Source organism: Vidua chalybeata, chromosome Z (assembly GCF_026979565.1).
Source record: "Vidua chalybeata isolate OUT-0048 chromosome Z, bVidCha1 merged haplotype, whole genome shotgun sequence".
Lineage (NCBI taxonomy): Eukaryota > Metazoa > Chordata > Aves > Passeriformes > Viduidae > Vidua > Vidua chalybeata.
The window spans coordinates 68,887,571-68,900,848 of NC_071570.1; the positions used below are offsets into that span (position 1 = coordinate 68,887,571).

Consider the following 13,278-nt stretch of genomic DNA (forward strand, 5'->3'; position numbering starts at 1 on the left):
TTTGAACATTACTCTGAATATTATTCTGAACATTAGATTTGGTGTGCTTCTCTTTGACACTCTCTTGAATATGCCAGTGTCTTGAATAAAATTAGCTTTTCATATTCACAGAGATTCATGGCTATGATATATTTTTATATTCTTTTAGCAAATCAGTCATCTGTGACCTTTATGAGGTCTTCACCTGTTAAAAAATTTATATTGAACCAGGATCAACAATTGTCTCCTTTCTGTCTGGAAAGTAAGTTGTGAAAATGTCACTGGGGAGTTTCATTCCAGTTTTCATACTAGACTTAAAAATAAATTTTACTGAATTGATACTGGATAAGTGAACAGATCGGCAAGTACAAGCACCTTGACTTACATTAAAAAAAAAAATTAAGGTAGTTTTATGTATCACATATTAGATACCAATATTATATGCAGTATTATTTGTCTCTTTCTTTACTAGGATCTCAAGTTAATTTCTTGTGCTGCATGTGTTTGCTCAATAAATATAACTTGTACAAAATTACTTCCCTGTGGGCATTAGCTTTGGAATTTTCTTCCTCAGGGGCTGTGCTCACTTTTGAGCTTACTTCTTACCTTTACTGAATCAAAGCCAATTCTGAGGCAGTATGTGGATATTCTGGTACAAATCAAGGGTTGACTTTGAAATAACAATGGGTTTGGAGCTTCATAAAAAATGCCACTCTGTTGCAGTGGAAGCTTGTACGTATTCTAGTCACCATGGATGAGTGCTATACTGTTCCTATGAAATACTAGAAACAGAGCAGTGAAAAAGCTGAATAAATAGTTTGAGCAGAGTGCTCAGTAATCTATAATCCCCATACTCAGAGTGCAAAGAAAGTAGGTTTTGAAGAGTGTTTGTTTTTATAAGTAAAAAAAACATAAAATTTTAAGTATCTAGGAAGTCCTAGAAGTCTCAATGTCTGTGGCAGATTATCATGCATGTAATTGAAGAGTTCAGGACTGTAGATCTGGATAGACAGATTAGCAGAAAGCCTGTCAGGCTTGCTTGAGAAGTCTTAGCAAAATCAGCTTACAGAAGGAGAGTGTTTCTCTTTAGGATTTGCCTTCACATCAGGTCCGATTTTTTAATTTGAAAAACTGTTGAGTATTTCTAGTATTTGAGATATTTCTCTTAGAAAACATTTAAACATTTATTGGCAGTTAAACTTGGAATGATTGTTGCAATGTTGTCATGCACAATTTTTAAAAATTATATCCTTAAAATCTGAAGCCAGTGTAACATGCACCATTGGCTTTGTTTGATATGGGTAAATAAAGGCAGGGAATATTTAATATGATTGTGTTATACTTGCACAAAGCACAAAAGGTAGAGCATAACTTGTCAGCATTCTTTGGTAAAGTGTTCAGAGCTTTGAGTGTTTCAAAGAGGTGAACTGAAGGAGGAAGAAGCAGGGAAGCATCAGTTCCAACATCCCTCTGTAGTTGTTAGAAAAACATTTAGTTTGGTTATGGCTAAACATAACTACAAACAGAATTGTAAAGCACTGTAGGAATTACTGAAAGGTTTAGACTAATGTATCCATACATTATTTTATTCTTAACACAGGACTGCAGATTAGATACTTGTGCCAGAAGTTAATTTGTGCTTCTCTTGATACTGATTTAGATGATTGCCTTATATAGTAGCAATTGTAATAATTAGTAGCAACTTTACAACTATCTTCAGTTCATTTTGAAATTGCTCTCTTTAGATGAAAATGCCATCAGCATTTTGAAAATGCTCTGAAAATTCAAATTGTCAAAATACTTTAATATTGCCAAACAGAAATAATATTCGAAGTTTTTTTTCCCCCTCCTTCTATGATGCTACTTTTATGACTATGACCTAGTAAGGGCTAAATGTTTCAAATATGAAATTAGTTTGATGGCTTGGGGATAATTTTGCAGCTATTTTCAAGATAGAATGGTGATGTTTTCAACTAAAATTCCAAAATTGAGAGATTCAAAATTATTGATTGCATTTTAAAATTTTAAATTTTATTACTTTAAGTAATAATGTTCTGAGAGGAAGCAAACATTTTCCAATTTCCATTGAAATTCAGGTAGTGCAGAGTTCTAACAGACTTATAAAAACTGAGCTCTGGAGCATCACCTGTGTTACATAAATAACAAAAAAATAGTTTAGAATTAGGAGAGTGGGGCAGAAGAGACTTTACAAAGACCTTTGTAGCAAACACTGAGGTATTGGGATTATAAGTGAAGCTACCATACAGGGAAGAGGATTAACGGTATATACATATATTGAACTTTTTCTAAAACCATTGAGAAGGAGTTTAGTTTCTCTTTCTCTTGAATGCTCTCTTACCATTCCCCTTCTTTTGTCGTAATAGCTTAGTCTTTTTGGCACTTTTGGGTTCTTGATTTGGTAGTCTTGATTCTTGTAAGTAATTATGATGAAAGAGCTACTGTTCTTATTTTTCTTTTCTGTATAAAATGAAGACTTAGCTTTTTTGTTGCTATTTGTAAAGGTGCAACTGTGGTATAGTGATTCAGATTTTTATATCCAAAAGTGTTTATTGGGATGCGCAGAGCTGGAGTAACTAAGAATTTGTAGATGCTATGAGCATTATGAGAATGCAGTGAAATTGTGTTAGGAGCTATTTCAATTGAATAACACATACATTAATTTACAGATCTATTTTGTGTACATAGTGAAAACAAATTCTTGTAAATTCTACTATCAGTGATGAGAAAAAGCAAACTGAGTATTATCCCTTAATAGTGACACATGGGGTGACTGAAATAGCTAATGTGTGAAAAACTGAACTGACTGTTTTTAATCTGTCAAGTTTCCATGCATTGTACCACTTTGCCCATTATCCTTTTTTCTGTTCAAATGCACTACTTTTTCAGTTTGGAATCTGGCTATTTATGGGAGGAAAAACTCTCAGAACTTATCAGTTGTTACCATAGATACTCTGATCTCTTTCTTACCTGAAACATATACTGTTGGATAATATTTTTTCAGAATGTTCTGTTTACTTACTTTGGAGTTAGATCCATCTTCTAACTACAGCTATTATTGTATAAATATAAGAACAAGAAACTTGCTTTAAAAAAGAGCAAAGATTGAACTCCCAGATGCCCAACTATAATTTAGTAACTGTCAAGACGACTGGATCTTTAAATTAAAATGTCAAACATATCAGCTAATGATGATACAGTACACTGACAAATGAATTAGCTATTTTTACTCACATTCTAGGATATCCAGTTTTAAGTAGAATTGCTGTCTGTATTGGAATATCCAGTTCGCCTGCTGACTTTCATTACAAAGATTTCTGGCAGCTGCATTATTAATGTCTGAAATTACTGCTTTTCACAAAACTTTCATTTTTATAACTTTGATCAAAATATAAATTTGTTTGAAACAAAACTACTTTTTCTACTATTGTAAACATGATACTGTTTCATTTCCCAGATGCTAGTTCATAAAGGTCTAAATTTTCTAGTACTCTAGTTTTCATCCACTGAAGTTTTTCTTTGTATTAGGATTTCTACAAATGCAGTACTGAGATGATCAGGTTAGTGCGAATTTCAGTAGTATTCCCACAGTATAACAATTTTACTGCACAAAGTAAGATTAAAACTTGTTCTGTTTTCTGTTATTTTTTATACAGCAGAGAAATCTTGTTAATATGTAGTAATTTGCAGGGATTCAGTTGCTAATGATAAAACTTTCACAATTTGTACAGATAAACACAAGGACTGCTCTGGTGTAACTTTGCATCTGACACATCAAAAGTGAGTATTTTTAAAAGTGCTTACCTATTTTTTATTGGAATAGAAATTGTGGATTCCATTGAAAGCATTTGAAATAAAAATAATACATACTTCACAATATTAAGAATTACAAAGTTGTGTCATCACAACTGGCAAAAAAATTCATTTCTGCTAAGAAACTTGACACAGCTGAAATTAATACTGGGTTAATACAATTTAAGAGATTCATGTTTAGAAATCTGGGATGAGAACAGCAATTATGCAGATGATAGTTTTGTCCTATTTCACATACTTTGTAGAAAATGCTTTAGAAATGGTAACAAAAAAGAGAGGGAGAGGGGAACTGCTGTGAAACAGCTTCGTTTTTAGGAGACCTGTTTCAGATGTAATCCAGTGTTTAGAAATTAGTGGTATCAAATGGTATTGCATATCAAATCACTTGAAGTTGTGTTTTACAGAGGATTTGTTTACCAGAACTTGGATTTTCCATTGCAGGCAGCCCTTGATTGCGGGAATGTATCTTATGATGTCTGTGAACACAGTCATACCACCAGGCAAGAAAGGTGAGTTATCATTTTACAAAGTGATTATATGATTTCAGCTTCTGATCTATTATTCTTGCTTATGGTGGAAGAAAATTTGACAGAGGCTTGCTGATATGTAGATGAACAAAATATTTATTTGACTGATTGAACAAATGAGGAAAAAAATAGTTATGTTTAAGATCGTATCCTGTTTCCTATGACTACATCAGTAAAGGCAATCAATGCTGTATGAACACAAGGTGTACAAATAATAATGAATATTTCTTTAATTTATTTTCATCTTCTGTTTTATAAAAAATGACCTACCTCTTTTCTAATTCCTTCTCTCCCCTCTGAAAAGCCATAAACTGCTTTGGACTCTCTTCATATGTCATTCATGACTTTTGTGATTCTACTAAGAATTCAGTTTTAAAAAATTAATTTCTACCAGTAAAGAGCTGCTATTTAAGAATTTTATTCCTATGTTGGCAGTAAGGTCCTAGTTGGTTAAAAGGTCAAAATGCTGAAAAAATAAAAAAACTGTAATAAAAAGTTTCCAAACTGTTTCTGTTCAGAATCCTGAATTTTATCTAAAACTCAGCTTGGAAACTCCCCAAATCCTTTCTTCAGCTAGCATGGGATGTACTGTTTTAAGGAAGTTGGACACTGACTGTACTCAGCTATACCAAAGTTTTAAGCACATAACCAAGAGCATCATTTGTCCCATTCACAGTTAACTGCCTAAATATGATGAGGTGGTCAAATGCTCAGCTGACTACAACTGTTTAGTGAATTCAGCAACCTGAAACATTTTAAAATTTGAACTGAAATGAAAAATATTTTGCTCTCCAATATGAAAACACACCAAATTAATCCTCGACTATCCCCAAGAATATTTGATCAGTGTAGGAATTTAATTTTTCAACTGGAAGCGTGAGGGAAAAGGGCAAACACAGTTCTATAGTTGCTGATAACTTCCTTCTCATGTTCAGTCAAATTGACAGCTCTTAAGTGGAGCATTAAATTTGTTAAAACAGGTAGTGTGGCAATATCTCTCAGAAAGGCATCAGGATTTTTCTGTAGTCTCTTCCTTAGGTACTGTTACTGCACCTAACACAAGTACTACCCTGTAAATATTGTACAGCACTTCTGTGACAAAGTCTCTTGTCTAAATCTAAATTAGGTCTGGGCCTTTATAATTGAGACTTCATTGTAAATTGTATCAGTTTAGAATTGTATCCGTTTATTTTAATTTTCCTCTGAGTAGATCATTTACCATAGCTATGTTTATTTTAAGCAACTGCCAACAGAGTCTGTAAGTAAATGTATTACTTTATTTTGTTAAATAGTAGTAGTGTACACTGGAAGAAGTTCTTCTGTCTTTCAGCCAGAAAGATTTTATATATATGTCAGCAGATTAAGTAATTTTCAAGTAACCTGGACTATATTTTATTAGTTTTTCTTTGCAGATGTTTTGAGATGGACACTGTTGAAATATAAGATAATCTCTTTTTAAATTATCTGTTGTCCATTGTACATATGCTTTTTGTAAACCATACTGAATGAAGTACAGTAATTCAACTTTTCTCTGATAAATGATCTGTTTGTCATTGTTTATTGCTGCCATATTTTTACAGTGGTTGATGCAGACATTGCCTGCCATTACAAAAGGTCTCCAATGCACCTTTTTGCCTACAGAGTTCATACACACAGACTAGGTAAGAGTAACATAGGAATATCAAACACCTAACAGAAAAATGTTGACCCTGCAACATAATTTTTTAAGTATATCTCACTTCTTATGTATATTGATATCTTATAGGTAAAGTAGTGAGTGGATACAGAGTGAGAAATGGTCAATGGACGTTGATTGGTAGGCAGAGTCCACAACTACCACAGGTTGGTTGGGTTCTTTTTAGTTCTGAATGTAAATATTAATTATCTTTGTTTCAAACTGAGAAGCTGAATTGGAACACGTATCCACAGATTTGCATCATGGTGTTTCCACTGGTTATGTGCTGTTGTGCTCCTGGAAGTGAATATTGCCCAGTATTATCACAATTAGATTATGACGCAAAAGTAATTTCAGATATGTAGCACCATCCTTCTCATCAATGTCTATTAACAGAGAGAATATGAAGCACTTTCACTGATTGTGGTGAATCATCCTTTCTTTCAGGCATTCTACCCTGTGAAATATCCAGTAGACATTAGCTATGATGATATCCTAGCAGCCAGATGTGTGTTCAGTGGGGAAGGCAGAACTACAGAGACACATATAGGGTAAATTTTATCTATTCGCTCCATTTCAGAACCTGTTTTACCAGGGTGTTGGTTATATGTAGAAATGTTTTTTTTTTCATGTCTTCCTCCAAGGTAATTCTAAGAAACAGTTTCTGCTAGAATGTTTTGTTATGCTGTCTGGTCTACTTAAGATTTAACTCTATGCAGTGTTCATTGATGTTACTTATGTGAATATTCACTTTGCTGAAGTGTTCAGAAGACTTCTGAAGTGAAGCTGTACTGCCAGATGACTTAGTCAGATGTTGGGCTGTTGTTAGAGAAGGATTCAGAATATAAATTCTAGAAAATATATTTTTCAATCAGTTGACAATATTAACTGTTTATAGTGAAATAATAAAGTTTCACAATTCTCTACACTATTTCAAAAGGAAAATGCGTAGAAGCTTATAAAATTCAGGTATTTTGACCTATTGCAAAATCTAGCCTTAAAAAATCTGGACCAATACTGAAATTACTTTTTTTCAGTATAAAAATATACAGGCTTTTATGAAAAACAATCAAACCAGAAATTACTAATAATAAAAAATAAGAAATCTGAACTGTGTTAGTCACTGATGCTACTCTGCTGCAGGTGACAGACACAGCCCTGTAAGATCAAGTGGACAAATACAGCAGTGAAAATACATATAATATTAATAATCTCATAGCTGGCTGTGGTTCTTGGAACTGTAATTTAATGCATATGTAGAGAAGCAGAAATAACCTATGGAAATATCTCCATTCTGGGAGTATGTGCTGCGGCATTCCAAGAAAAGAGTTTTTTATGCATTGAGCACCCTAAGATTGCATCTCAGTGGACAGTTAAGGATTCAACATGGATTTATCACCTTCCAGTGGGCAGTTAAGACAGTGATGTGTAGCAGTTGGAAAAGATTAGTTGAGAAGAGGTTTTTACAAATATCATGACACTAAAAACATAAAACATTTAACTGCTGACCTTTTTTCACAAGTTCAAAACGTTTCTGTCATGTTTCTGTAATTTTCCCCAAAGTAGTTCCTATTTGTTGAATAATCCTTACAGTTTAAGAAACAGTCTTAGGAAAATTATGGTAATTTCTTTCAATGTACTAGTATGCTTTCAGTGGGGAAACTCTCTCTCTGTCCTTTCCGTTACAGTAATTGTTATTATTATAATTATTATTTTACTATATTTATTATTATTTATTTGCACTATAATATATGAATGTGTATTGGATGAATCATGCCATATTATTTATTAGTATTATATTTTTTAATATTACTATTATTTGTTTATTAATAATTAATACTTAGAATTATTTTATTTTACCACAAGTTTTGGTTTGTCCCACTCTGGGGAGGGCAGGAGTGGGGGCAGCAAGCGGCAGTAATTAACTGCCACCTGAAATTAAACCACTACAAATGCTTAGACACAGTAGCATGTCAGGTGAACCACAGTTTGTGTAATTTCTACATCCTGTTTTTTAGTGGAGTTTTAAAGAGGAAGCAATCACAGTGATGGATATGAGAGGTCCAACAGTGAAGTTAATGCTTTCTAAAAGCTTAGGCAAAGCTTGCCCAGTTTTGTAGTCTCCAAGGGATGCCAAACTTCAACGCATGGAAAAATAACCAATTTCCCTTTTGAAACAGTCTCTTCTTCCATGTTTCCCTTTCTCCCCTCTGGCTTGTGTTATTATTGTTGCTATGGTGAATAAATGAATGCTGGAGAATGCTGCTGGAAAAGTCAGCACTGCTGTCTTTTGCAAACAGCTAATATAACACCTCTGTATTTTTTTAATGAGTGAAGGCTCACTGTTTAATTGTGAAAGCTAATTAAAAATCTTGATGTAAACCCCTATATTATATGAACTTCCATTAAGAAGTCCTAGCTTATTAACTATCAGGATTGTAGCTCTAAACAAAAGGTACGAACCTATATAGCAGAGGAAGAAACAAACGACAGTTGTAAAGGCCATATATACTCTGCTTCTCAAAGTAATATTTTTCAAAAAAACCCCTTTTTTTTCTATTGAAGGCAGGATTATGTAGCAGTAGAGAAGGGCCACTTCTGTTTCAAGTACATGCACAACATTTATCAAAGAGCTGAATTTTGCTAGTGTTTTATCATTCCCCTTGCACTCATGTTTTTGTTACAGAAGCTTACAAACAAGTTATTCTCAAGGTTACAGTGCTCTGTTCTCTTTAAGAGATACTTACGGTAGCTTAATAGGTAACAAAAATAAATTTTGCAGTATTAGAACCAGTGTTATTGGACAATAATGAGTGTACTTGGTGAGGAAAGGGGGAAGATTTGTCAAATAGCTGCTGAAATGAAACATGTATGTTATTTGCAACAATTTCAAACTACATTCGTCCAAGGTTTGTAGAAAAGTAAGTGATTAGTAATGTAATGAATGATACAGGTCTGTCATATTTAATCAGAACATGTGTCCAGTTGATAACACAATGGGAACTGTGTGGAGTATGCTGGAGAAATTAGAAGGAAGAGCAGTTTAAATAGACGATGCAATTTTCTGTGAAATCAAAAGCAAATTGTTAGGAAGTTCTGAGGTATGTGGGGTTTTTGTCTGAAGCAGATGTGGTTGTGCTTATCCTGCTGCATTTGTCCAGTATAAACAAAAAAAAAAAAGCAGTATACTGCTTTTCTCCAGTATAAACAAAAAAGAAATTTCTGATATTCACTGTAATGCATGTATTGCATGCTTTAGTATGGGACATCTAAATATTTGATTGTGATATTTTAGTAATCTGTTAAACAAGTTGGATGAATTAAATAATAGCTATTCAGCTCATTGTTTTCTAAGTGCCACATCTTTTCTGTACTGTGTAGGGGTACTGCAAATGATGAAATGTGCAACTTTTACATTATGTACTATATGGAAGCTAAGCATGCTGTCTCATATATGACCTGCACACAGAACGCAAACCCTGAAATGTTCAGAAATATTCCACAGGAGGCAAATATTCCTATTCCAGTCAAGTCTGATGTGCTGAAGATGATGCATGGACATCATGAAGGTGAAAAACACTTGTAATCCATTTTATTCATACCATCTTATGCTCACGGGTGTTTTTCGCTGTTTTGTGTTGGTATGCAAAATTTTCATAAAGAGGTAATGCAGTTCTGCATAAAATTCAAATTGCTGGTTAATGAAGAATCATGGGATTCTGCTGTTGGTTTTAGTGGAAATGTCTGCTATAGTCTTTTGTCTGTTTCTTTCTCATGTTGTATTCCAATTTCTAACATATTTTTACAGCTGTGACCTGTAAAAGACTGGCTTCTTTTTCTATGCCAAACTTTATATTAACTATAATTAACTACATATTATCTTCTGTCTATTTCCTACAAAATTGAATCATAACATTGCCCTAGTTTTCTAGATCCCACTGCCTGTTATGGGAGGAATCAAATTTTTACATTGAACAGTTGTAGGCATATAAATTGCAGCAACAGTATTATCCAGAGGTAATCTCTCTGATGTGTCTGTGTAGCAAGTACAAGTTGTAGTTTTTTATTTCACTTTTTTACTGTTGCATTGTGTGGTATGACTATTGTGATAGAAATACCATGTATTTGTTTCAGAAGGGCATTTTTTCCTCAGCAGGGTGGTAATTCCCTTCACATGCAGAGGTTAACATCATACTCTAAACCCATTTTTCAGAAACCAAGGGCAGTGATACAAGTTCTTTGCTTCAGCAGGACAAAAAAGAAGAGGAAAAAATTTTGGATCAGGGTATGCATTTTCTTATTTCTATAATTATTTCTCCTTCTATCTTCTAATACAAATCTTATTTTTTTTTTTTCTGGTTGTTTTAGTGCTGTGTTATTCAGTACAACTATTGTTTATATATAAAAATGCCAAATGTTCATTTCTGAAGGACATTTTTCCTCAGTAGGGGCATACTCAATTTCATTCACATGCAAAGGCTAACATCATATCCTAAATCCATTTCTCAGAAACCAAGGATAGTGATGCAAGTTATTTGCTGCAGCAGGCCAAAAAAGAAGAGGCAGAGATTTTGGACCAGGGTATGTACTTGTTAATTTCTATGTCAAGTAAAGGACTCATTAATGTAAAATACTGATTTTTAATGATTTATGAAGTTTTTAATCTGTTTGTCTTTAATGGATGCAATTTGCAATGTTCTGTAAAGCTAAGGGTTGCATACGATATAAGAAATAATAAAAAGAATTAGTTTACCACTGATCTCTAGCCTTCTAGGTAAAATTTATTAGTGCATTTTAATCTCATAATGTTTTCCTGTTCCTTGTTTAATTTGCTGACAAAGGTTGTGATTTATTTGTATGTGCATGTATTTTGTATGTAACTAATTGCTATTAACTCTTCATTGATTTCTCAGTTTGTATTTCTGTGTGTGTATTAGGGAATAATGTTCTTATGCTTCAGTATTTGCTGCACTTGCAAATATTGAGTTGAAGTTGAGTGCAGCTGTTTAAAACTCTGTTATTTTTTGTTATATTTGTGTATATGTATGGATTACAACTCACACAGAAATGTGTATAGTACTTAGCTAGAGGAAAAAAAAATCTATGACTGCTATAAAGATTTTAGAAATACTCAGTATTATTTATGTTTCAGAAACATCTTAGACTCACAAAAACTTTTAAGTTCTTGTGAGTCATATACTGTTAGATAAAAACTGCCTCAGTATCAGGATTTTTCTTTAGACTCAGGGGAAGACCTCATCAGCTACAGATTCATACAGTTTCCATTGAACAATATTGAGGTTCAAGGACTAAATTAGAGCATACTTACTTTTGCTTTTAAGAAGAGCAAAGATTGGACAGTGTTTAGAATTTTTAATAACATGTCCAAAAGGGGTTAGATTTTTTTATGTACTCTGCCGTTTCTTAGAGTTAACTCAAATAATTAAGTTTTAGTTACGTAAAACCAGCTTCTGGAGTGTGAAACTTGAATGGAAGAACTTTGAACTATTAGAATGAAAGAACTTTGAACTATTAGAAATAGTATTTACAGTGGCATATCCAATATTTATCTTGGTCAATTCAATATGTATTTTTTAAGAAGGAAAAGCAATTGAATTTTTTTATCCTGTTTCAGAGCAGAATGAGCTATCTGCTTACAAACCTACATCAAAATTCATGCTGACAATATGGTTTACCCATACATTACCAATAAGTGCATTAGCATTTGATCAAGGTTCTTGTTATATATATGTTTTATTGAATTCATTAGTATTTGGAAAAAAGTGTTGAAGAAGGTCTTGCTGCTAAAATCTTTTTGATTTGTCTTTGAAATGTATTTTGAAGATGTTTCCGCAATGCGGTCTGGTTTGCTGAGAGCACTGGTTAATATGCATCCTCATCTAACCTGTTTCTATGGAAACACACAATTTTTTGTTCATTTGAAATTACTTGGGTTCATGATGTGAAATACCAAAACACACTAGTTGCGGTGAATTTAATTTCCTGTTCTTAATTGTTAGATTAAGATAAATTTCCCCATCATTTACAGGAGCCTGTCTTCAATTTTATATTGATACAGTTCTAACTTCAGTTGAAGCAAAACCACAGGAAAAACCAGTTCAGGTTTGGTTTTATTTTTGTCTCCAAAGAGGGAAAGTTGAGTGGCTGGCTTAGAAAGTAGATGTTGATTCTGCAAGTGCTCCCCAGATAGACTGGGCAAACCAGGAGCTGAAAATGGTCTGCAAAATGTGTCTGTAAAAATTACATAGAAATTGGAGTCCAGTTTTCTGGAGCAAATCAGTTTTAAGCAATGGTGTTGCCAATTCATCCATCTACTTGAGTAACTTCAGTGAGTTACCCAGTAGGAACCAAATTTGAGCAAGACCTTAATGACAGGAAAATTCTACAGTTTGGAGGGAGAAGGCAGTGGACCCTACAGGGAAGCACATGCATACATCCACTGGGGTTGAGGTCATTATACAAGTACATCCTTTCACAGAGGTAAAAGACATAAGGCTTTCCCTTTATGGTCTGGCATATTCTGTATGATAACCTTATCTACAAAGCACAGAGACACCAGAACTGAGTCTTCAATTAGTTCTGTTGCTGCTGAGCTGTTGCTCAGTAAATTCAGCCTTTGATTTGCTCTGAAGAAAGCACATCAACAATTTTCCAATAACTCTGTGTTTTATCTTGCATGGATTTATTTCTCTGTGATTTATTATGTTTTAGCAGCTTATTTTCCCCTTCTTTATTTCAGGCAACTGAAATAAACACTGTTACTTCACTGTTACTTCAGTAAACACTGAAATAGTTATTAAATTGTTGTGTTCCCATGGAGGTGATGTCATGATGATTTTTTGCCCTTTCTTTTTATATACCTTTTATGTATTCTCAGTATTCTTAGCATACATACTTGTAAGCCTGATATCTTGGCATAGTCCTGATACTCTGCAACCCAGGATGCAACACTCTGCTAGGCAAAAACCCCAAACATCCTAAAGGCCTCACAGCTGGGGGCCAACAAGCCTTACACTATCTTGAGAAACCAAAGCCCTCTCTAGAACATACTTTGTAAACTGGATTCAAGCCCCACATAGGGAAGAATGCTCTAAGATAAAGAAATGTCACTCCATTCATTTAAACTTCTCATTAAGGAACTTTGTCAAATATACTAATCTACAAAGTTTGTAAAATTATATATTCAATATACCGTGTGTATGCATTTCAACATATTCCACCTTGACGTATTATTGCACCTAAGGA

General features: G+C 33.6%; 1 protein-coding gene across 8 annotated transcripts in view; it reads left to right on the top strand.

Moving 5' to 3' along the window:
- PAM (peptidylglycine alpha-amidating monooxygenase) overlaps nucleotides 1-13,278 on the top strand; it is a 119,862-nt gene that overhangs the window by 75,453 nt on the left and 31,131 nt on the right. For all 8 annotated transcript variants that reach the window (XM_053931666.1, XM_053931670.1, XM_053931667.1 and 5 more), the window contains exons 8-15: nucleotides 3,729-3,777; nucleotides 4,252-4,319; nucleotides 5,918-5,998; nucleotides 6,103-6,179; nucleotides 6,460-6,563; nucleotides 9,394-9,581; nucleotides 10,226-10,297; nucleotides 10,522-10,593. In XM_053931666.1, the coding sequence (XP_053787641.1) occupies nucleotides 3,729-3,777; nucleotides 4,252-4,319; nucleotides 5,918-5,998; nucleotides 6,103-6,179; nucleotides 6,460-6,563; nucleotides 9,394-9,581; nucleotides 10,226-10,297; nucleotides 10,522-10,593 (711 nt within the window). The remainder of the gene's footprint in view (nucleotides 1-3,728; nucleotides 3,778-4,251; nucleotides 4,320-5,917; nucleotides 5,999-6,102; nucleotides 6,180-6,459; nucleotides 6,564-9,393; nucleotides 9,582-10,225; nucleotides 10,298-10,521; nucleotides 10,594-13,278) is intronic.